At 48.5% G+C, this 25126-nt stretch overlaps 1 protein-coding gene across 1 annotated transcript in view; it reads right to left on the reverse strand.

Annotated features, from left to right (window-relative positions):
* Positions 1-25126, reverse strand: part of C7H16orf89 (chromosome 7 C16orf89 homolog) — a 98284-nt gene that overhangs the window by 56721 nt on the left and 16437 nt on the right. The window contains exons 2-3 of the mRNA XM_075319725.1: positions 7157-7303; positions 2419-2575 (exon numbers count right to left, since the gene is read on the reverse strand). Of these exons, the coding sequence (XP_075175840.1) occupies positions 2419-2575; positions 7157-7303 (304 nt within the window). The remainder of the gene's footprint in view (positions 1-2418; positions 2576-7156; positions 7304-25126) is intronic.

Genomic DNA, 25126 nt, shown 5'->3' on the forward strand with positions numbered 1-25126 from the left:
ATAATAGTTTTGTAGATTTATTAGATGTTTACATCCACAACGCGTTTCGATATCCCAATATCTTCATCAGGTGGATATTAAGCGAAGTGTGGGGAATATTATTTAAATGGGCCAGTGTGATTTCATTGGCTACCATCGAATTGATTAACCCCTTCATGACCTTGGACGGATCTATCCGTCATGGATCGTGTCCCGTTAAGCCCCGCCACCTGCCGCGGGCAGGCGGCGGCGGTCGGCACACATATCAGCTGTTTTCAACAGCTGACATGTGTGCCTGCATGTTGCAAGTGGAATCGCTTCCACTTGCAACATTTAACCCCTTAAATCTTGCTGCCAAAATCTGGCAGCGAGATCTATATGCGCGAGGCCATGTTTTTTACTTACCGCCGCCCCCACCGGAAATCACGCGAGTGATCACGTGACTTTCAGTGGTTGCCATCGTAGCACAGGGTCATGTGATGACGCCTGCAGCTACGAAGTTTCACTTTCATTTTTCCTCGGCACGGAGCAGAGGGAAACAGGAAGTGATTGAATCTGCTGTTTACAGCTGTATAGCTGTGATCAGCAGATAGATAAGAGCGATCGGATTGCTGATCGCTATAGCCCCCTAAAGGGACTAGTAAAATAAAAAAAAAGTAAAAAAAAAGTTTTAAAAAATAAAAAAAAAAACCTAAAAGTTCAAATCACCCCACTTTCACCCCATTGAAAATTAAGGGTTAAAAAAATAAAAAATATACACATATTTGGTATGACCCTGTGCTACCATGGCAACCACCGAAAGTCACGTGATCATGTCACATGACTTCCGGTGGGGGCGGGGTAAGTGACTGTCATGGCGGCGCCCATATACATATTGCTGCCAGATTTTGGCAGTGAAATGTAAGGGGTTAATGGCGCGGGTGGAAGCGATTCCAGCCGCGGCTAGCAGGCACACATGTCAGCTGTTGATAACAGCTGGTATGTGCGCGGATCGCTGCCGCCTGCCGGCGGCAGGGGGCGGGACTTAAAGGCACACGATCCATGACGTACCTAGTACGTCATGGGTCGTTAAGGGGTTAAGATTAGGGTTACTTGGCGCCACTACATTTTTAAGATTTGTATTCCTCCGGTAGATGATGGAAGGCTTAAGGGGCATCTGGTCTTGAAGCAATGGGTCGCCTCGTAAAATAAACCAATATTTCTCCAGGAGTTTATGCATTTGAATTCTAGATTTACAGTAGGTGGTAATTAAACTCCATTAAACGGGGGTTTGGTTTTCCTTCACTGTTTTTGTCAGTGTGCTGTCTTTGTTCTATACTCTTAATGCAATGGTCCTGTGTAAGATGTTTGGTCTTACTGAAGGCATCATCCAACAATTTGGATGGATAGCTCTTTTTTCTGAACCTTTTGTGCAAAAGGTTAGATTTCTGGAGGAAATCATCATCACAAATCTCTCTTGAAAGGGGAGCAACAGCACCTATTGTGCTGGAAAATGCACTTAACTGTTGTCCGACAATGGATGGCTGCCTACAATCCACAAATAGGTAAATCTAAATAATGATCCTTTCTTTTTTCTTCCTAGCTACATGCAGTATAATATTAGGTACAGAATCCACACATGGCTTTTATTATTTCATTTTTATCTCCCTGTGTTTGATTTTGGGATGGTAGTGATAGGTTATATTAACATTCTCATTGTTTTAACTTAACTTTATTAATATTTTTGTGTTTTTAATTAATTCTTATAACTGTGATTTAAATGTTAAAAAAAAAAAAAATATTCATGAGTTTTTATATCAATTATTGTCCATGTAGGGTGCCAATGTGATCAATCAAGGGTTAATCTTTTAATCAATTCGATGGTAGCCAATGAAATCACACTGGCCCCTTTAAATAATATTCCCCACACTTCGCTTTATATCCACCTGATGAAGATATTGTGACATCGAAACGCGTTGTGGCTGTAAACATCTAATAAATCTACAAAACTATTATATCACCGTGGCCTCATTAGCGCTTTCAAGACCGTGTTCTTTTGCATTCTCTGAATTCTTTCCCCGTTGTGGGACTCACGGCATGAGCAGCTTGGCCGGAGTCCAGATCTCAATCAGCACCAGAGCTGTCCACCATCTCCAGTGACCTGTCACATGACCGGCTTCTAAGGATTCCATTCCTCTGGATGGTCACTACGGGCCGACTCCCTGGCAGCGCATTAAACCCTCGTTCTACACCGTGGTTGTGCAGGGCTGCACAACTACATCAGGTGAGCACATTCTAACACTATCCTTAACATTATCCCGTGGATTCTTCACATGCTCTCCTTTTTTCAAATTCTTTACTTATTTAACTTTGATTTAGTCCTATTTGGGGCTATTTTTTGACTGAGTTGTAGAATTGCAGTAATATCATCACTTACTACAGGCTTCGCAGCTTACTTACAGGTTTCCCAAAAGAGAGGAAATACATTCGTCACTGAATTGCTCTTTTAGGCACAAAGATTCATCAGGTATCGATTCCCTGTAGACCAGTCCTGGTATTGTCTGGTTCCAGGAAGTGGGGAGAATCCAGAAATGGTCTCCAGAAAGATCTTGGAATTCTGAAATTACCAGAATTATCAAAATGTAGTTGATTTTGAAAGAGAAAAACATATAGCCCTAACTGTTTAACAAATATTGTCTTATTAAAGGGCTTGTCTGTGACTATTTTATTTATTTTTCTTACTATTAGCCTAAGAACTGACATTCAGTTAATTGCTAACTACATACCTGGGCTACCAATGACCGGCAAAGAAAAGTCACAGTCACAGACCTCCCCTGCTTTGTGCCAACAGAGCAGCTCTTTCTCTTCTGGGTTGTTTCAATGGGGTGTGATTGCTGACGACATACTGATTTGACAGCTGGCTCCACCCAGTTAGGCAGCAGTGAGATGGCTGTCAATTAGCATGACATTGGCAGTCACACAAAGAGAGCAGAACTATTTTATTATACAGTATCTTTCATAGGATACACTGAAGATATGATGCTTTGATACAATATAAAGTAGCCAGTGTAAATTTGGTGTGCTCTCTAAATAACACAACACACAGCCATTAATGTCTAAACCGCTGGCAACAAAAGTGAGTACACCCATAAGTGAAAATGGCCAAATTGTGCCCAATTACCCATTTTCCCTCCCAGGAGTCGTGTGACTCATTAGTCTTACAAGGTTTCAGGACCTATTTGTTTCCTTAGGAGGTTCATGGTGGGGGGAAATATGACCAAAAGCAGAAATGAGGGCTAAAATTGGAATTGAAATTGAATCTAATCAGCTTCCCTCTTTCTATCTCACCAGAGGGAGAAGTAAGGGGTATGGAAGGCCCCTTTTAAATACCTTGTCTTCTGAAAATTATTGTCAGACTCCAGGAGAAGCAACGAGTATTGCAGGTCTAGCCTTATTGCCTGTGATGTTCTCCTCCAACAGAAGTTCTCACAGATCCAATTTATAAGGCATATCTGTATTTTATCCTTTTGCTTAATACTGTTTTTGTATGTTGTCTGTTACGTATGTCTTTTCATTTTTGTAGCATTTTAAGCACTGTAGTTTTTTTGTAGATTAAATGTAAAATTTAATAAGTTGGTTCCTTACTGATCTAAATGTACCTACAACCCTGAGGTGGGTGAGAATATCCTGGCTGTGGCAGAATATGGCAGAATGCAAAGAGAGTATCTATCAGGTGCTTGGGAATGCTGGGCGGTGTGTGAGCTAGTGTGTGATCCTCGCTGGCCTGTCAAATTGTCAAGTGATGGCAACAAAGAGTGACGTAGGTGTGACAACTGGTGGAAGGGTGCGCTTATCTCATGGTCATGTATTGCAATAGATGAGTGGACGTATAAGTGTGGAAACAGAATCCCCCTTCACAGTAGCATCCGAGGCAATGTGTCACGAGCAACTGGTGTTCATGATGAGTTGATAGCAGCAGTGGGGCTGTTTCTGACAAAATAGGGTAATCAGTCATAATGCTGACGTGAATGAGTTGAGCGTTGATATATAGACCATCTGTTCCAATGTTCAGGAGGTTTGTTATTTCTGGCATTGAGGTGATCAAATCTTTTCTAGTGAGCATATAATGTTTATCTCATTGGTCCATTGTAATATGGAAGAAGGACCTGGATATTTCCAATATCTTCAATGGTGATTTTGGCGGTATTGATAAAATGAGGGATTTTTGAGCTTTTATTTATGAATTGGTGTTCACTAACCACGAAAAGTAAGGTTAAGCTAGGGGTGAGGTCTACTTAATTTGACTGATCATTTCTATGTAATGTTTTATTTTTCCCAAAATGATTTTTGGGGTCATAGAAACCAAATGTGTGATGGGGTGCCTAAGTCTAGATCTTCAGCGTTTTGATGAGTAAAGATCTGGTCATTTTGAAGGAATATTATGAAGTCCTAATGGATTTAACACAACAGATGGCCGTGTACCGTCTTAGCTTCCACACCTGTGCAGACTTTCATTAGTCAGGCTTCAGAGCATATCAGACAGATATTTGTATCATATCCTACTGAACAGTGAAATCGAAAAATATCATTACACTTATCTCTGAGAAAATAGCTTTTAATCAATCTATGAAATGTTGGCCAAGATTAAGAAAGTACGGAAAGTACAATCTTCTTACTGAAAATGTTATCATCTAACCAAGTGGTTTGCACAAATTAAGCTACAGTATTTCACAAAAGTGAGTACACCCCTCATATTTTTGTAAATATTTTATTATATCTTTTCATGGGACAAAACTGAAGATCTGACACTTTGATACAATGTTAAGTAGTAAGTATACAGCTTGTATAACAGTATAAAATCTAGTGCCCTCTAAATTATTCAACACACAGACATTAATGTCAAAATTGTTTTAACAAACGTGAGTACACCCCTAAGTGAAAATGGCCAAATTGTGCATAATTAGCCTGTCTTTCCTCCCCGATGTCATGTGATTCATTAGTGTTACAAGTTCTCAGGTGTGAATGGGGAGCAGGTCTGGTAAATTTGGTGATATCGCTCACATACTCTTATACTGATCACTAGAAACTCAATATGGCACCTCATGGCAAAGAATTCTCTGAGGATCTGAAAAAAAGAATTGTTGCTCTACATAGAGATGGCCTAGGATATAAGATTGCCATTAACCTGAAACGGAGCTGTAGCACAGTGACCAAGATGATACTGCTTTTTAACAAGCCAAATTCCACTCAGAACAGACCTCATCAAGGTAGACCAAAAAAGTTGAGTGCACATGCTCATCATTATGTCCAGAGATTGTCTCTTCAAAATAGACGTATGAGTGCAGCCAGAATTTGCTGGAGAGGTTAAAAGGGTGGCGGTGGGGGTGTCAGCCTACCAGTGCTCAAACCATATGTTGCACATTGTATCAACTTGGTCAGTATGGCTGTCATCCCAGATGAAGCCTTTTCTAATGATGATGCACAAAAAATCCCACAGTTTGCTGAAGACTACCAGACTAAGGACATGGATTACTGGAACCATGTCCAGTGGTTTCAGGAGACCAGGATAAACCTAGTTTGGTCAGATTGTGCCAAGTAAGTGTGGAAACAAAATGATGAGCAGTGATTGTCTGTCTGCTGTGCCTAACATCATGTCCTCACTCTATCTAAAACTATATCTGTCAAAAACTGAACTTATCATGTTTCCTCCCTCTCCTAACCTTCCCAAACCCAATATTACCATTTCTGTGTGTGGTTCTATCATTAGTCACCAGCAGCACACCCGCTGTCTTGGAGTTATATTAGACTCAGCTTTCCTTCACTCCTCATACACGTTCACTCGCTAACTTATGTCACCTCCACCTCAAAAACATCTCTATAATTCAACCTTTTACTGTTGACTCTGCAAAAACTCTTTCCGTCACTCTTATTCTTTCTCGCCTGCATTACTGTAATTCTTTACTAATAGGTCTCCCAATTACTAAACTATCTCCTTTCCAGTCCATTATGAATGCTGCAGCCAGGATCATTTTCCTCTGTGACCGCCACACCAATGCTTCTGCTCTGTGCCAGTCATTACACTGGTTGCCCATCTGCTACAGAGTCCAATATAAACTTATCACTCTCACCCACAAAGCGCTTCACAGTTCTACACCACCCTACATCTCCTCTCCTCCCTCATCTCTGTCTATCACCCCACCCGTGCCTTCTGTTCTGCTAATGACCTAACACTGACATCCTCAATAATTTGAACCTCCCACTCCCGTCTCCATAATTTCTCACGAGCTTTGCCAGTTCTCTGGAACACACTACCAAGAACAATCCAATTAATTCCCAACATCCACATCTTTAAGTGCATTTAATTAATGCATTTCTTTAGACTAGCCTATCACCTCACCTCCCTCATCTAACTATTCCCATTCTGCCCTTTACATACTTTTCTTCCAATTCTTGTCACCTGTATCACCTGGTTGCACATCTTGTATGTACTTTTTTACACTCGCTATCTGTACTTGTATAAATTCTGGCTGGCGACCATGCAGCTGTATTTGAATACCCTGCTGATGGCTGGACCATGTTTAATAAGCTTTTTTTTTCTCCATTTACCTTTTGTGCCTCCCTTATTCCCTCATAGACTGTAAGCTTACGAGCAGGGCCCTCACTCCTCTTGGTATCTGTTGAATTTTGTTATTCTTTAATATTTCATATTGTCTGTACATGTCCTCTCTGATTTGTAAAGTGCTGCGGAATATGTTTGTGCTATATGAGGAGTACAAAGACAAGTGTGTTTTGCTTACAATCAAGCATGGTGGTGGAAGTGTGATGGTTTGGGGCTGCATGAGTGTTGCCAGCTGTGGGGCATTACAGGTCATTGATGGAACCATAAATGCCAACATGTACTGTGACATACTGAAGCAGAGCATGATCCCCTCCCTTCGGAAACTGGGTCATAGGGCAGCATTCAAACATGATAATGTACCCCAAACACACATCCAAGACGACCACTGCCTTACTAAAGATACTGAGGGTAAAGATGCTAAACTGGCCAAGTATGACTCCAGACCTAAACCCTATATAAGATATTTAGAAAAATATGAGGGTAGTCCTCACTTTTGTGATATACTGTACAAAGCACCTAGACTCAAGTATATGATAACAAAAAAATACTAAAGCCAGTATTGTATAAAAGATGTCTTACCTTCAAAATATTTTGAGTCTCTTAGCTTGGTAAAGTAAGAAGCCTTATCAACCATTTCAGTTAATATGTTTGTCAACCGCTTCATCAGAAAGCAAGCATATGGGTCCTTCACTGCATCAAATCTCTCAATTGTGCCTTTAATCAGCTCTAAAATAAAAGAAAAAAGAAACCTATATTCTTTTACAGAAACTTCATAATTACAATTAAAGGTAATGGAAAAAAATGTCTGATCCCATCTTATTGATAGTTTCATATCTTCACATGGTTTTCTGAAGAATGATTTGACGCCACGTGCAGTGATACAAAATTACTGCTATTAAACATACTGAAATAAAACAAGAGTCACATTTTGTCTTTTACGGAACATAAAGTTTTTCTGTAAAATCCAAAAATTATTCACTTAAGATAACTGTACAGAAAGACATGAATTGCACATCCAAAACTTAAACATTGACCTATCGCAGCTAAGCAAAAATATAAAAAATTGAAAACATGATTTTTAGCATATTCTGATCAGACTATATGAAGCCGACTGTCATATCATGCATAGAGAACCTGTTTGTGGCTCAATGAATGTAAAGGTGCAGAGCCATACACCAAACTATGTAAGCGATATCGCACCAGAAGGGAGAGTGACCCAGGTGTATCACAGCACCCACACTGCAAGGCAAAGCCCCAATCTTCCCTGCGAAAGCATGCGAAGCAGAAGCCCCGTCCTTTGTCCTGAGTGTGAGGCCGGAATGGAAGTTCCCAGAGGGCCACATCATCGAGAAGAGTGCTGAGTGAAAACCGAGGGGGCGTGACGGCATGTAACTACAACGGAAGAGAAGCAGGGACTCCAGGACTCTGCCATAACGTTCGTGAACAACGCAGAGGCAAGATGGCGGAGCGGAGCTGGTCACCGGAACGTGCTGTTCCCGGGACCTTGACCTGGATCAAGGAGGAGACAGAGCAGCTGTGCAGGAGGATGTGGATGCAGTTCCTGTTCATCTTGGATCACTGGAGTGAAGAGATGAGGAGCCTGGCGATAGCGGTCGGAGCCTGTGAGATTGAGATCCCACGTGAAGAGAGGGTAAGCGGTTACCCAGTCCATGTTGATTACCCTAATCCGGCCAATGCGGCTGTGGGATCCGGACCGCCCCCGCTCCCGGTGAGCACTCCAACGTCACCAACCCCGTGCTCGGCGGACGCCGAGCTGCCCACTTCCACCCCGGCAGTGGAACCTTTGTTGCCTTTGTATGACGCTCAAGCTGCAGGTACCTCGGTTCTATCCCTCGACCCGGTCACGACAGCGTTCAACCCGACACCGGCCAGACCAGACCCGGCCGCATCACCGGGCCTGTCTTCAGAGGCGGAACACCTGGACTCTGCAACCCCGGCTGCGGAGCAGTCCGTTCTTCTCTCTACCACGGCGGAAGTGGAGCCTGCAGAGCTGCCGATTCCACCGCCGTTCGGCTTCCCAACAGTTGTTGGGGCCAAAAGAGTGCACCTAAAGCAGGAGCCAGCTAGGGAGCCGAGGCCGAACGCTGACGCCCCCTACTGGGAACGACATCAACAGAAATTACAAAAGGAGATGACAACCCAAGATCAGCGACGACGGGAGATTGCTGCCCGCACAAACCAAGAGAAGTTGAAAAAGTGGGGCTGGTGTGTCCTGGAGGTAAAGCGGCAAGTTTTGAGTGATAGCAAAGTAATACCGGCCTATGAAGCCAGGTATCAGCGATGATAGTAGTGGTACCAGGCTATCTAAAGTTATAGCGGTTAGGTATCTGATAATAATAATAATAATTTTATTTATTTAGCGCTATTAATTCCACAGTGCTTTACATACATTGGCAATACTGTCCCCATTGGGGCTCACAATCTAGAGTCCCTATCTGTATGTCTTTTGAGTGTGGGAGGAAACCGGAGTACCCAGAGGAAACCCACGCAAACACGGGGAGAACATACAAACTCCTTGCAGATAGTGTCCTTGGTGGGATTTGAACCTCTGGACCCCAGCGCTGAAAGACTGTAGTGCTAACCACTGAGCCACCATGCTGCCCCTATCTGTGCCTTCGTTTATTGTTTTCCAAAGTTTATTGTTTTTCATATGGAAAATGTTAGAAGATAGGCATTTAATTAACAGGGTTTAAATGAACGAAAGAAGTTGCCTGCTTTGCAAAAAGATTCTTTATAGTGTGTACTCCGGTACATGGACTTCGTTAATTTTATATAATAAACATGGACCCCGGTCACATGACTGGTTGTGACCAACACAAACTTGTGTTTTTGTAAATAGTTGCACCTCCTGTGCCCACCAGAGTCGTCTATTAAAACACCTGGGACCTTAACCTGGTCACGGTCCCACAATAGGTTTGCAGGGGGTCAGGTTGTTTGGGTGGCGGGTTAATGGGATCCAGGACATTGGGACTGGACTGTTGCAGGAAGAGGCTGCAAGGGAGCAGGTTGAGCCTCCAATACTACTGAAACCGGTAGCGTTCCACCATTGGAGAGATGAACTCTAAAGTTAAGCATTTAAGTAACCAGCCTCCCTAATGAGGGATGTATTTGAAAATAAAAATGTTTCTTTTTTCTACTTTACAGTTTGACAAAAAATAATAAACCTCTGATGTCCTGTAGCTCGGGGACGAGCTACGTTTAACCAAGGGGGAATGTGACGCCCTGGCCTATCAGGTCGTCACAGGGTATTGTGCAATCTGCCCTTCTGTACAATATCCACTTTCTCCTTGGTTAGGGGTCCCTAACCAATGGTGTTGCCAAAACCAGCTAATCAAAATCCTAGGAAAACTCTGCACCACATCCACCAGACACACCAGTGGACGGCCTGAGTGGAATAGGGTCACCCACTTGGGAGGTTGGTTAAGGGGAGGTCAGGAGTGTCAGGAGAAGGAGAGTATAGTGTTGGAAGGGAAGGAGAGAGGAGGTCAGGAGCTGGGCCCCTTGGAAGTACTAGGTAGCAGACGTTGGTCTGGGCCTGGTAGGAGCTGGAACCCCAGTAGCAGGGGATCGTGACAAGGGGCACGGCATTGTCGTGGAGGACAGCCAGTGGCCTTGTACCATCACTGGGCTGGGGCCAGGGCACAACGGGGTACGTGAACCCTAGGTCAGGGAGTAGCTTCAGGCAACTTGACAATTCACCGGACAAGAACGGAGCCTTCAAGATCCGCTCTCCACCCGCTCCAAATTCGGGGTACTAGCGCAACTAGGGGGATAGGACTTTCCACAAATACGGTCCAGGAAATCTCAAGCGTGAACCCTGAGAACAAAGTCCCTCAGTTAGCCACACTGGGGGGCGGGACCCAATTAGTTTCAAGCTATAGGGACCAACTAGAAGAGAACAAGGTGCCAAGGGAAAGGTCACACATCAATAGGCAAAAGCAGCAGAAACGGGACCCAAACGTGCTCCCCCTGAGCGGCAGCGGTGTCCAGAACTTTGGTTTACTAAGTTGTCAGTGGCAGCTTCATGGACTGAGTGAGTACGCAAGTGACCCCCTACCTCCCCAACGGCATGTCCCGTCACCATCACCGAGTCCCAGGGCATCTCCCCTACCTGTGGAGGGGTTAAACCCCTGGCTGCCCACTCTATCGCCACCGGATACTCCCAGCTGCAGCGGTGGTACTCCACCTTACTACATACCACCGGTGGCGTCACAAACTATTCAATACACCATCCCCTGTAAATACCCCCCCTTCATTTGAGTGCCCCCCCGGGTCCGGACGTCCCCTCGAGCCACCTCGGATCCGGATCCAAGTAGCTCAGTTAATGATGAGGGGGCGGCACACTGGCATAGGTTATCAGATATTGGCACATGTCATCAAGTACTGGCACAAAACATCAGATACTAGCAGGACAGCATGCACTGGCCCAGTTGTCAGGTACTGGCAGCTACTGGCACAGGTCATCAGGCACAGGACATCAGTTACTGGCAGGATGGCAGGACTGGTGACACAACGGGGCCTGGGGGCACTCGTTACCGGGCCGCAGCTCTGTTTCTGCTCTGAGGATCCCACGGCGACAGGGCCCGGTTTCATAACCCAGATGGTGTCGTTTAATGAATGGCGGTGGTGGGGTTATTTACAGGGAATGATGTGTGACTCCACCTGTGGTATGGGGCAAGATAGGTGCCACCGCTGCTGTTCAGTTCCCCTGGGGTCGGTAGTCACGCAGCAGATTCGGAATAGCTTTCCACAGGTAGAGCTGGGCCCCAGGGCTGTTGGGTGTAGTAATGGCGGGGTGCAGGGCCGGAGGCACAGGGAATAACCGAAGAACACAGGGATGTAGTCACAAGGTCTTTACTCACAGCTAAGAGTTCCAGGTTAACAGGTCCGGACAGTCAAATGCTGCCCTTGGAGTGCTGAGTTCTGCTGTGATGGGCCCCAGCCGATCTCGGATAATTCGGAGGCACAACCTGGTGCACCCTTCTGTGTTCCTTTCTGGTCATCTTCCTGCGCTGACCTCTCCCGCCTTTCCCGCACCTGCACACAGAGAGCCCCGAGCCGGTGTCCACGGACGCTGTTGGGTGGCTTGAAGCTCTATGCCTTGTCCCTATGTGGTCACCTTTTCACTGGATGTGTGTGGATGTGGCTTCGGCACATGCAGTAACCTCAGCCTCCGGTTTGCTAGCTGAGTCTTGTAGTTCTCCACAAGTTGAGGGGCCAGTCACCTTCTGCGACTAAGTCCCTCCACTCCGGTATGCCGTTTGTGGAATGAGATCATGGGGGTATGGCGCCCTTCCAGTGGGCTTTAGGACCCCTTCGGTCATGTGGCTGGGCCGAACTGCACCAGCTCCAGACCACAAGTCGTCACTCCTCCTCGCCTACTTCCCAACTGACTAACTTTCCACAGTGTGCTCCCACTAACTAGACTCCACCTCCAAGCTGGCTTAAAAGATGGTGCCAGTACCAGAGGATAGCTATACCATAGCTTAGTTGCACTAAGCTTGATGGAGTATTGCTAAATGAGAGTGTAGCTATGTTGGTGTGTACACCAATTTGTGACCCCCTCCTTACCCGGGAATGGGATACTTCACCCTGGCTGAGGTGCAGTACCTCTGTGGCGACTGAAGCCTCAGGGGCGCCACACTCCCCAACAGCAAATCCCAGCACATCCACGGGCTGGAACAGAAAAATAAATACAGTGGCGTTAGGACATGCAAAATTTTGAATGCTGTTAACAGGTAATATTAAAACATTTTCTTCGCTTTATGGGAGCCACCTTTTCTTGAAAGTTTGAAACATGATAAAACTTTTGCAATAAAATATAAAACTGCAATAAAATATTATTAACAATTAAACACTTTCAGGAGTCTAGGGCAATTCACTTTCCAAGTGTCCTTTGTTAACTGCTCCAGGTATAGCAATAAAAGCAGCAATTATAACCAGCAATATGGGGACCCATCTCCAAGTAAACCCCAACGTAGGCTCTGGGCGTAACGGCAGAGCGTTCCTGACCACTCTTCTGTCCTTCGGCCACGCCAGACGGCTTTTAACTTGTGGTCTTATAATTCTGCTAGGGGGCACTGTAACCAGTGGAAACTATTTACAAGGCAGTTCTGATGTTCACCATTCACATCGCCCAAAGTCTTTTCAAAATCAACGGGTAACTTTTCTTACTTATACAGGTATACTGCTATTAAACCAGGTTAACTATTTACATACTATACACACAACTGTTTCTAATTATTTCTCTTTGTTGGCTGCACTCCAGGTGCACAGTTTCCCACCTGAGGGCACTCCAGGTACCAGGCATGCCATAGCTAACAAGATGGGTCTGTGTTTCCTGGTCAAAAGATGCAGCTGTTTGGGCCACAACTGGGACAAGTTCCCGGTCTGGTGCTTCTGCCTCCAGGCGGTGGATTTTTACATAGAGGGCATACCAGCCCCTTTCCCCCTTGTGTCTGGTGAAGACGACTGAGTCGCCCGGGTACAAATCACGACCTGGGTGATCTTTTTTTACATCACGCCGGGAAATGACAACTTCTGCGCTCAGGCTGTGTTCTCTTATGAAGCCCCATCTTTTGTCCAAGTCAAAGCGGGCCACCGTCCCTTGTTTTAATGGTCCCCACTCTGTAGGTCAGGCGTTGTGGAGCCGCTGCTTGGCTGCCATGTTTCGGGCCTCCATAGCCTCCTATTTGACCCGGCGTTGCTCCTGTTCCGCAGCCAACTTGGTGATCTGCTGCTGGCACGAGACTTCAGTGGCGCTGCAGGGCATTGCACCGTGGGCAGCCTTAGCACCCCGGAGTATGATGGTGGGCTGCAGAGGGGCCAACAGTCCTTCCCCGTTACCGGTCATTACATCCCAGGCCAAATATTGGGAAACCTGGCTGGGTGCAGGGGTCGGTGGAGTCGCAAGGGGTCCCACCAGGGTGTCCTCGGCTACCAGGGCAAGAGGGGGATTTACTGCCGTTACCTCTCTGATGCCGGTCTCCTCTTCCGATGGGGTCGACTTCGCCAGTCCTGAGACGGCACATCCCTCTGACACAGTCTCCAACAGGGACTCTTGCTATCTCTGCATGGCGTCTGCCTGGATCTCCAGCAACCTGCGACTGAGTCTCTTCCCCTCCCCCACCAGGAAGTCCGGGTCGAGTGCTGGCTTCAACAATGGTGCATCCACTGGACAGCCAGGGGAGCTTGACGCTTCCAACCCGTGCTTCAGGCTCCTCCAGTTGCTGCTTGCCATGGCGCGCTCCAGATCTGTCTGTTGCACAGTTTCCCCATGTCTCTTTACTTCCTGGTAAGGCGGGACTTCGGGGCCCTTTGGTAAGTTTTGTTTCTCTTCTGTAGCTGTAGGAGGCGGACACAAATTTTTGTGCCATATTGCAATGCAACCCACGAAGGGGGGACGCACCAAGCCCTTTTGATTGCACATGGCGCCTGTTCTTTTTCAATGGGCGCCAGCGCTTAGTCTTTTACAGTCTTTAGGCGCACAACCCATTGTAGAGGGCACGAAATTCTGTTCATGACGCCAAATTAACACGCCTACACTGGGGCCTGAGGGCACTCATTACCGAGCCACGGCTCTGTTTCTACTCTGAAGATGTCACAGCGACAGGGCTCGGTTTTGTGACCCCGGCAGTGTTAATTAATGAATGGCGGTGGTGGAATTATTTACAGGGGATGATGTTGTGACACTGTGTGCTGCTCAGTTCCCCTGGGGTCAGTGGTCACACAACAGAGTTGGAATAGCTCTCCACAGGTTGAGCTGTGCCCCAGGGCTGTTGGGAGTAGTAGTCTGTAATGGCGGGGTGCAGGGCTGGAGGCGCAGGGAATAACCGGACAACACAGGGATGCAGTCACAAGGTCTTTAAACACAGTTAAGAGTTCCAGATTAACACGTCTGGACGGTCAAATGCTGTCCTTGGAGTTCAGAGTTCTGCTGTGATGGGCCCCAGCTGATCTCGGATAGTTCGGAGGCACAACCCAGTGCACCCTTCTTTGTTCCTTTCTGGTCATCTTCCTGCGCTGACCTCTCCCGCCTGTCCCACACCTGCACACACAGAGCCCCGAGCCGGTGTCCACGGACCTTGTCAGGTGGCTTGAAGCTCTATCCCTTGGCCCTATGTGACACCTTTTCACTGGATGTGTGTGGATGTGGTTTCGGCACATGCAGTAACCTCAGCCTCTGGTTTGCTAGCTGAGCCTTGTAGTTCTCCCCAAGTTGAGGGGCCAGTCCCCTTCTGCGGCCAAGTCCCTCCACTCCGGTATGCCGTTTGTGGAACGAGACCACGTGTGTATGGGACACTTCCCGTGGGCTCTAGGACCCCTTTGGTTGTGTGGATGGGCCGAGCTGCACCAGCTCCAGACCACAAGTCTTCACTCCTCCTCACCTACTTCCCAACTGACTAACTTTCCACAGTGTGCTTCCACTAACTAGACTCCACCTCCAAGCTGGCTTAGAGGACGGTGCCACTACCAGAGGATAGCTATACCTTAGCTTAGTTGCACTAGGCCCTATTAATGGGATACTACACCTCTGGCTGAGGTGCAGTACCTCTGTGGCGACTGAAGCCTCAGGGGCGCCACACTGGCATGGTCATCAGGTACTGGCATAGGTCATCAGGCACAAGACATCATGTACTGACACAAAATATCAGATACTGACAGGAAGGCAGTCACTGACAAGGTCGTCAGGTACTAGCAGGTACTGGCACAGGTCATCAGACACAGGACACCAGGTCCTGACACAGGACATCAGATACTGGCAGGACGGCAAGCACTGGCACAGTTGTCAGGTTCTGGCAGGTACTTGCACAGGCAGGTACTGGCACAGAACATCAGATACTGGCAGGACGGCAGGCACTGGCATGTTTGTAAGGTACTGGCAGGTATTGACACAGGTCACAGGCACAGGACATCAAGTACTGGCATAGGATATCAGGTACTGGCACAGGACATCAGGTACTGGCACAGGACATCAGCTGCAGGCAATATGGCAGACACTGGTACGGTCATCAGAAACTGGCAGGTACTGACAAGGGTCATCAGGCACAGGACACCAGGTACAGACAGGGACATAGGTGAGGCAGATGCAAGAACACAGGCAAGGATGATAACATCAATCTCAGGATATGCTGGATCCTAAATACACTGGTGTCTGGATACGATGATATGCCGGAGGCAGGCAGGAAATTGGACTCAAGTAGGGCAAAGGACTCAGGCAGGCACTGGAGTCAGGTAAAGCACCAGACGTCAGGCCAGATAACGGACAGGTGCAGGATTCAGGCTGGTACCAGGACACAGGAGCGGACCAAGGAACACAGGTAGGATGGGTCCAGGAACACAGAACAGGTCAGGTACAGGAACACAGGCTGGATGGATCCAGGAACATGGAAAAGAACACAGGCTAGATGGGTCCAGAAACAAAGACAGGAACAAAAGCTGAACAGGTCCAGGAACACAGACAAGAATGCAGGACAATTTCATAAACTTCAGCACACACATAACTGGTTACAGGCAGGACTATTGCTGGATACAGGCTGTCACGATGTGACTGCAAGATAACAAGAGACAGGGGGCTCCTATGCTGTCCCTCATGCTAGGGGACCCTAAGCTATCCCTAACCTCAGGATTTTCCCCAATGGTGAAGATGCCTGAATCCCATACCTGGCTATTCTCCTGACAAGATCTAATATGTTATTGCCACCTCCAAAGAAGGTAGAGGCAGAAGTCTGATGTTAACACAGATTAAGACAGACAAGGGGAAACCAAAACTCAGACACACTGCAAACGCAATGGAACAAACAGTAAGAGACTAAGGAGAAAAGGAAGAGCAGGAAGGTAGCAACAAAAAGACAAAAAGCAGCTGGGGCGCCCCCCTTAGCTTTCAACACCTCACACTCAAGATCAGAGCACATGGTAGAGACAGTAGGGAGAAGAGTCTTCAAACAGTTATTCTTACAGAAATCACTCCACCTAATAATCTCCCTTGACTGCCAGTCAACTACCAGATTGTGCATAACCAGCCAGGGGAGGTCCAGTACTATAGGAGTAGGAAGGCCCTCAAGAACATGATATGAAATGAATTCATTGTGAAGGACCACTATACAAAGGTTCAAGTTATGCACAACATGTGTCAAACACCCCTGTCCTAGAGGTGCAGCGTTGATAGCAAATATGGGGGTTGGTGTCACCAGAATACTACAAGAGAGACTATGCATCTGACAAACCAAGCATCCACCATAATGGTCCCTGCCCCACTATCCAGAAGATCAGAAATAATTAAAGTTTTCGTAAATATAACCACCTATTTGTGTAGGACAAAATGACATGCACATGTGCAAGAAATATATACTTCCAGGCTGTAATCCTCCACACAGCCTGGTGTTTGAAGTTTTTCAGATGGATTTTTCTTTTTTTTTTCCAAGTACAAAAGGACAGGTACCAACAAAATGACCCTTTTGATCACAAAAGAAACAAACCCCCACCTTGCTTCTTCTAACTGTATGGGTTCATCTGGGACCACGGTAGAACTTTCATTGCCAACGAGATCTATATAAAAAAAGGGGTCAAAACAGGTCTATTCCTAGGCATCTGTGATGCCCTGGCAAAACCAGGTAGTCACAAATACTTTACATCCTCCTAGTTACCACCAGAAACCCACACTTAGGCAACACACAGCCATTAAATCATAGCTACCCCCTCGTGATAATAGGGACACACCAGTGGGCGGGATCAGGCGGATGGGAACGCCCACCTAGGGGTCCTGAGGTGTCAGAAGTGGGAACACAAGAGAACAGTTTTGACCGTTGAAGTGTGAGGAGGTCAAGAGCAGACTGTGCAGTGTAGTCAGGGGTAGGAGCCCTTGAACTACCCGGCTAGGTGGCAGATGCTGAACAGGGCCACAGGAGGCGGAGATCCGATCGCAGGAAATCTGAAGTGGACCGCAGCAGGGTTGTAGCCCGCCGGTGCCGACCTTGTTCCATTAACTGCCCAGATCGAGTGAAACGGAAGCCCAATGCGGGAGATGGGATTTCAGTGGGTTTTTGGACGGACACCCTAAGGGTCAGCTTTCGCAGGCCACAGCTCCCAACACATACAGAACCGGGAGTGGACTTATCCGTTCCACACGAAGTCGTCCAAAGAGAAAGACAAACACAAAGTGCAGGAGGAAGGGATTCTTGTTCAGCGACCTGGGTGCGGGACCCGAATGCACCCCTCCTAAGGCAGCCAGCCACTGGCAACTTGGTTTACTATTGGACTCGTGTGAAATTACTGAACTGTGAGTACACCATTGTCTCCCGGTCAAACCCGGCGCTCCACCTCCAGCAGCCATCACTCCCATGTTCAGACCGCGGGCCCCAGGACTACACCTCCCCTACCCGTGGAGGGGATCCCATCTTGCTGCCCCGCTCCATCAGCCCTGGGCGCCCCATCACCAGGCAGCGGCGGTGCCACCATCCCTCACCGCAACCCACGGGTGGAGTCACAGACACAACACCTCCCCTGTAAATATCCCCTTTTCCGTCGGTTGTGAGGACGGGATGCCGTGCGAGCCCGGGTCCGGTCACCACTCGAGCCGCAGCAGCGAACCCAGATCCGAGCAGGCCCCCGAGGGAGAGAAGCGGCAGCGGCCCCCGCCTGCAACACATCTACTGTACCAATCCAGATGGCTAAAGCCATATTGGCCTCTAAACACTTCGTGCATAGGCAGGGCATTTTATAGCCTTTCAGACAGACCCTGTCAAAATTACTTCTAAGGGGTACTTTGCACACTACGATATCGCAGGTGCGATGTCAGTGGGGTCAAATCAAAAGTGACACACATCCGGCGTCGCTGTCGATATCGTAGTGTGTAAATCCTTTATGATACGATTAACGAGCGTAAAAGCGTCATAATCGTATCATCGGTGTAGTGTCCGACATTTCTAGAATTTGGCTGCTGCGATGGTACAATGTTATTCCTCGTTCCTGCGGCAGCACATATCGCTGTGTGAGAAGCCGCAGGAGCGAGGAACATCTCCTACCTGCATCACTGCGGCTCACTCCGGCAATGCGGAAGGAAGGAGGTGGGTGGGATGTTTATGTCCCGCTCATCTCCGCCTCTCCGCTTCTATAGGCCGCCTGCCGTGTGACGTCGTTGTGACGCCGCACGACCTGCCCCCTTAGTAAGGAGGCGGTTCGCCGGCCAGAGCAACGTCGCAGGGCAGGTGAGTGCATGTGAAGCTGGCATAGCGATAATGTTCACTACAGCAGCAATCACAAGATATCGCTGCTGCGACGGGGGCGGGGACTATCGCGCCCGGCATCGCAAGCATCGGCTTGCGATATCGTAGTGTGCAAAGTACCCCTAAGTGTGGTGTCATTCCACCTGGTGTCAGTGGCTTATCTGCGGAATTCCGAGCAAAACTCGGCTGACCAACTGCCCTGACGAAGCCTACATAGCTTGGACTCATATATACAAAACTTCAGTCTCATTTATAGAACAGAAAGGTAAAAATAAGTGGTCACACCAATGTGAAACTGTATACCACCAACCACTGTTCTAAAATAACCATGGATAAGCTGATTCCTGAAAATGTGAAAACCGATTTACAAATGAGAATCAGAAACAAATCACAAAATAGAAAATCTTTATTATAACAAAATCAATTGCAATAAAAGGGAAAGTACACAAGGTGGCGTACCAGATCAGCAGGGAGAAAAGTGCGAGATGAAAAAGTTCCATTCAAATGTCAGCCAAACATTTCAACCTAATTACTGGTTAAATATAACAGTATTTAGTCCACAATTTGGCTAATATATAGGAATCCCAGTGATAGGAATATAAATTATAATGGCAACAGTGGAACAAAATGTACAGAACCTACAAACACTTATCACTGGAATGGCGCCAGAGTCTGACCAACACACATTTCGGTGATAGCCTTCGTCAGAGAGGTGGGGTCATGCTGTCGTGGGCGGAGCAGGGGATGCTGCGCTCTCCCACTGCTCGGGTCCGGCCGCTGCTGCTGCGGCTGCTGCTGCTCGGTGGTGGCTCGAGCGGTGGGCCGGATCCCGGGGACTCGAGCGGCGCTCCTCGCCCGTGAGTGAAAAGGGTGGGGATTGGATTGTGGGGATTTGGATACCCACGGTTGTGGTGAGATTGGTGACACCACCGCTGCTCTGGACGGGGATCCCGGGAGCGATGACAGGGAGCAGCCTGGATGTTAGTTCTCCCCTCCGTTGGTTGTCCCGGGGTCCGGTGATGGGGTAGGGATGGATGGCAGGCGGGTTATGGGGCCTGGCGAGGTGCAGGGTCGCGGGGGCAGCGCTGTGCCACACGGCACGGTGGTACTCACTCTGGCCCCGGGAACTTTAGCCTTGGCGGTGACTGTGTTTCCCTCTCTCGGTTGGACTGTTGCCTTCTGACGGGACTTGGCTGCTGGGAAACCCAGGAGGTTCCCTTCGCTAACGGATTTGGCAAATTCACGGCGACTCCTAGCCTTGCCGGGGTCCGTAAGCCCCTGCCGGATGGTGCTGGCTTCTCTTTGCGTACCGGTCCGGTACCGCCAGGCCACCGCCCGTCCACGGTCCTTACGGTTAGCTCCAAAAGGCCAATCCTGCAGACGGTCACCACCGTCTGCCAACCTTGCTGATCTGTCCGGGCCACACACCCGGACCAACTTCAGGCTGCTTAACTGCCACTTTCTTCCTTCCACTTTCACCTCCAAAACTAAACTGCCTCTTTTCCCGCCTCCAGGACTGTGAACTCCTCAGTGGGCGGGGCCAACCGCCTGGCCCACCCCCCTGGTGTGAACATCAGCCCCTGGAGGAAGGCAACAAGGGTTTTTGTCTGACTTCGGTGTGCCTGACCAGGAGTATGGGGTGTGTTGGTGTTGTGCTTGTGACGTCCTGGCTTGTCCAGGGTGCCACAATGCCAGCTGGTGTCAGTGGCCTATCTGTGGAATTGTGAGCAAAACTCAGCTGACCAACCGCGCTCACGAAGCCTACATACAGTAGCGTGTGCTCAGCAAGGAAGACTCAGTCATCATAAATGAGGCCCAAGACCACAAAAAACTCATCTACTTACCGAAACGACTGAGAATTGGCCAGAAGAGAGAAGGCCCAGGACTGGGCATCACCTTGCAGGAATGAGACAACAATCGCCATCTGCTGTTCCTCATTCTCTGAGGAGCAAGGGCAAAGATTGAAATAAAGTTTACAAGCTTACCTGAAATAGACAAATTATCCCTTCCCCCAGAAAACCTGTCCGAGAGGGCTACCTTGGGATTTGGTTGAGTCTGGCTATGAGCTGAGACCAACCGACACGCAATCAGTTGCAGGTGCTTCACAACCTGTGACCTCAGATCCATTACTTCCAGAGACAAACTCTACATGAGGTTGTGCAAAAAGAGTGACTGGATTCATTAGACAAAATTGGGCCGGCTGTAATGTCATCTGGCTGCGAGAGGACACCCGGCAAGTGGTGCAACACAATGGGAAAACCAGGGAAGCAATACAACAGAAGGCCCTGGTGCTAGGGAGAAGGGAGAGGGGTCCACTCCTAACACTCACCTGAAGCTGATCCAAATCCCTGCTGTCCCTAACGTCCCTAGACAGGTCCTTCCCACCATGCGTCATCAGGTCATTACAAACTCATCACACATTGTTAGCTAAAGCGATCCATTGGCATCTTGTGGGAGAGCGATAAAATTCATCTGTTTCACCTCACGTAGATTTTTAGGAGTTAAATGTCCAGGATCAGGGTAAGGTTTGATTCCACCCATTGAAGAAACTTGTCCACTACATGGTACAGCTGATGGCCCGCCCAGGTTCAGTTTTGATGCTGTACATATATGCTAATTTAAATCCTAGTTTTGTTCTCCATGGCCCAGCATGAATATGAGCACATTTCACAGCATCTGCGTGCACAATTATAAGTTTTAAAACATTTTTTTAAATATATCATCTCTACTCTGCTATATGCTGAAACTTGAGGGCTCCTTTTGTTTCACTATTCTTTTAGCTTAATGATGTACTGTATATTGTACTGTCTTTTGAAGTTTATTAAAAGGTAGGCAAGACTGAAAATCTAGTGCAAAGCCTCGTCAATTACTACTGTATTCCAATACTTTCCCATTTTTAGAATATAGATACATGCTACCACCTAGTGGTCATAACTTGTACTATAGTATTTTCTCCACTGAAGTTGCAGTGAAGGAAAATTTTAGAAGTAATATCAATAAAATTAAACCTTACAATGTTTATTAGACTAAGTAAATGAGAAGTAAAATGATTATATGTTTCTATATCTCTTCTGTGTGTAATGCCCATACCGGCGTCCCCACACTGTCCTGCCCCTTACTCGGCAGGAACACCGACTTTCTCACCTTCCCGACCTCCCAGTGGTGGCCGCACCATCCTTGGTCCATGCTGCTTTCTCTCAGGAGGCCTGTGAACTCCACATAGACCTCCTGGGAATGCTCACATGTGTGCGCGGACATGCTCCTTTTCTTAAAGGGTCAGTACACTCTCATCTGGAAATGGCTCTCAGCTCGGCTGAGAGGCATCAGGTATTTAAGGCACCTATCCCATAAGAAAAGTGCCTTGGCAATGACTTTTATATGTTGCTAATTCTCAGGTCCTCAGTACTGCAGCTGCTGTCATTGTGCTGTATACTCTTACTGATTTGTATCTGTTTTTCAGTGCAATACAAATGTGACGCCCCTGGACTATCGGGTCATCACAAGGTATTGCACAATCTACCCTCCCGTGCAGTATCCACCTCCCTCTTGGTTATGGGTCCCTAACCAAATGGTGTTGCCTCCAACAGAAAATCAAATCCTAGATACACCCTGCACCACACCCACCAGACACACCAGTGGACGGCTTGAGTGGAATAAAGTCGCCCACCTGGGGGGTCAGGGAGGGAAGGTGAGGAGTTTAGCCAGTGAGTTAGTGGAGTTCGTAGTGAATAGTCGGTGAGTGAGTAGCCCTCGAGCTGTGAGGAGCTCTAAGGAGGTCGGGAGCGGGAACTCCCATAAGGAAACTGTCTAGGTTGCAGACGGTGGACTGGGCCTAGAGGAGTCGGACCCCCGGTCGCAGGGGATCATGGCAAGGGGCTCAGATCTGTCGAGCAGGACAGCCGGCGGCCTTGCACCATCACTGGTCCGGGACCGAGGCACGACGGGGTACGTGGACCCTAGATCAGAGAGTAGCTTCAGGCAACCAGATAAATTACCCGTGGAGATTGGAGCTTTCAAGATTCATTCCCAACCGCTCCAAATTCGGGGCACTAATGCAACAAGGGGGACAGGACTTTCCATCCAAATCGGTCCAGAGAATCCCAAGCGTGAGCCCTAAGAGCAAGCCCCCACACTTAGCCATAGTGGGGAGCGGGACCCGGCAAGTTTCACACTACCGGGACCACCAGAAAAGTAAACTTAGTGCCAGGAGGCAGGTCATGGATCACCAGGCAGCACCATTGGGGACGAGACCCGAACTAGCTCCCCTCAGCGGCAGCGGTGTCCAGAGACTTGGTTTACCTGGTTGTCGGTGTCTGCTTAATAGACTGAATGAGTATGAGAGTAACCCCTGTATCACATGGCCTTACCTCTCACACCGAGTTCTGGGGCATTTCTCCCTACCCGTGCAGGGTTACAACACCTGGCTGCCCCCGTCATCACCCCGGGTACTCCCCAATGGCAGCGGCGGTATTCTCCCCAATTACCGCGCACCACGGGTGGTGTCACGAACGCTATAATCCCTCGTAAATACCCCTTCATTTGAGTGGTCGCACGACCCCCGGGTCCAGAGACCCTCGAACCACTGAGAACCCGGATCCGAGCAGCTCGGTTGCTTCCACGAGGGAGGCATGAGGAGTATGAGAGTAACCCCTGTATCACATGGCCTTACCTCTCACATCAATTTCCGGGGCATTTCCCCCTACCCGTGGAGGGTTACAACACCTGGCTGCCCCCGTCATCACCCCGGGTACTCCCCAATGGCAGCGGCGGTATTCTCACCAATTACCGCGCACCACGGGTGGTGTCACGTACTCTATAATCCCTCGTAAATACCTCTTCATTTGAGTGGTCGCACGACCCCTGGGTCCAGAGACCCTCGAGCCACTGAGAACCCGGATCCGAGCAGCTCGGTTGCTTCCACGTGGGAGGCACACAAGTAGATGTAGAAATTTGGCACTCAAGATCAATCTTAATGGTGGATTTTAGTGTGAGAAACTTGTAGGACCAGAACAAGCACATACGTTTTGGTCAAAACACCTTCATCAGTGTGTGTGCAGAGGGTCCTCAGAAAGTATAGTAGTGTGATTAGTGGCATTGCTGGGTAAAACGCGGTGTCCACCGCTGTCTATGTGGCAGAAGTGCCGTGTGTATTAATGTGCCGCCCCCGTGTCAGCAGACGGTCGCTGCTCGGGCCTGGACCTTCAGGGGTGGTGGCTCGATGGTCTCCGGACCCGGGGGTCTCACGAACATGCCGAATAAAATGGGGGACGTAGATGTACGGGCTAAGCCGTAATAAGTTTGTGACGCCACCCACGGTGTGTGGTGAGGTGGGACACCACCGCTGCTGTTATCGGGCACCCCCAGGGGAGATGTTGTGCAGCAAGTTGTTAACCCCTCCATGGGCAGGGATGGTGGCCCCGGGACCCGATGGCTCTAGTGCAGGGGAGATGACGACCGCAGGGGTGCTGGTGTACTCACTGTCAGTAAACACACACGAGTCTCTGGTAAACCAAGGTGATGGTGGCCGGTGCCGTGGCCGGTTGCGCTCTGGTCCCCCCACTCGGCTGGTGGTCTCCATTCTTTTCCTGCACCTTTTTGTGTGAATTAGACTTCCTAGCTTGAAACTCCGGAGTCCGCTATGGGCTGGATGTGGCCTAAGGAGCCGTGCCCACAGACGCTGGCCCGTGGGATCTATGGGCCCTGGCGATGACCTCTTATCCCTAATCGGTGGGCTGTTGTCTTCTATGAGGGACTTTGGGTGGGACAGGACCTCTAGTCCAGGCCTCGGTTAATTAACCAGTTCCAGCAGGTTCTAGTTCCTGGCTTCAGGGTCCGAGTACCCCCCTTTGTGCTACGGTTTCCGGGTTGGTTCCTCGTGTCAGTACCGGCGGGCTCCTACCCTGGCCTGATCCACCTCGGTTCCACCAAGCCGTCTTCCCGTCTCCTGCTAACGGAGACCATCGTCTGCCTCCTAGCCAGTGGCACCAGGGCTCCTACCCTGGTACCTGTCAGTCAGCTTCAGGCCTGACACACAGGCCTGACCTCCACTCCACACTGATCTCTAAAGCTTTCTTCTCCTTTTCCCGCCCTCAGGCTGTCTAATCCCCTAGGTGGGCATGTTCCAACCGCCTGGTCATGCCCACTGGTGTGTCTATCTTTCCCTAAGGGGCGTGACTAGGGTTTAATGGTTGGCTGTGTGTTTCCTAATGAGGGAAGGTGTTATGCGGGGGCATATCTGTGACCACCTGGTTTTGCCAGGGCATCACATTCCCCCTTGGTTTAATACAGACTGTCCATGGGCTGT

Source organism: Anomaloglossus baeobatrachus, chromosome 7, assembly GCF_048569485.1.
Source record: "Anomaloglossus baeobatrachus isolate aAnoBae1 chromosome 7, aAnoBae1.hap1, whole genome shotgun sequence".
Taxonomy (NCBI): Eukaryota; Metazoa; Chordata; class Amphibia; order Anura; family Aromobatidae; genus Anomaloglossus; species Anomaloglossus baeobatrachus.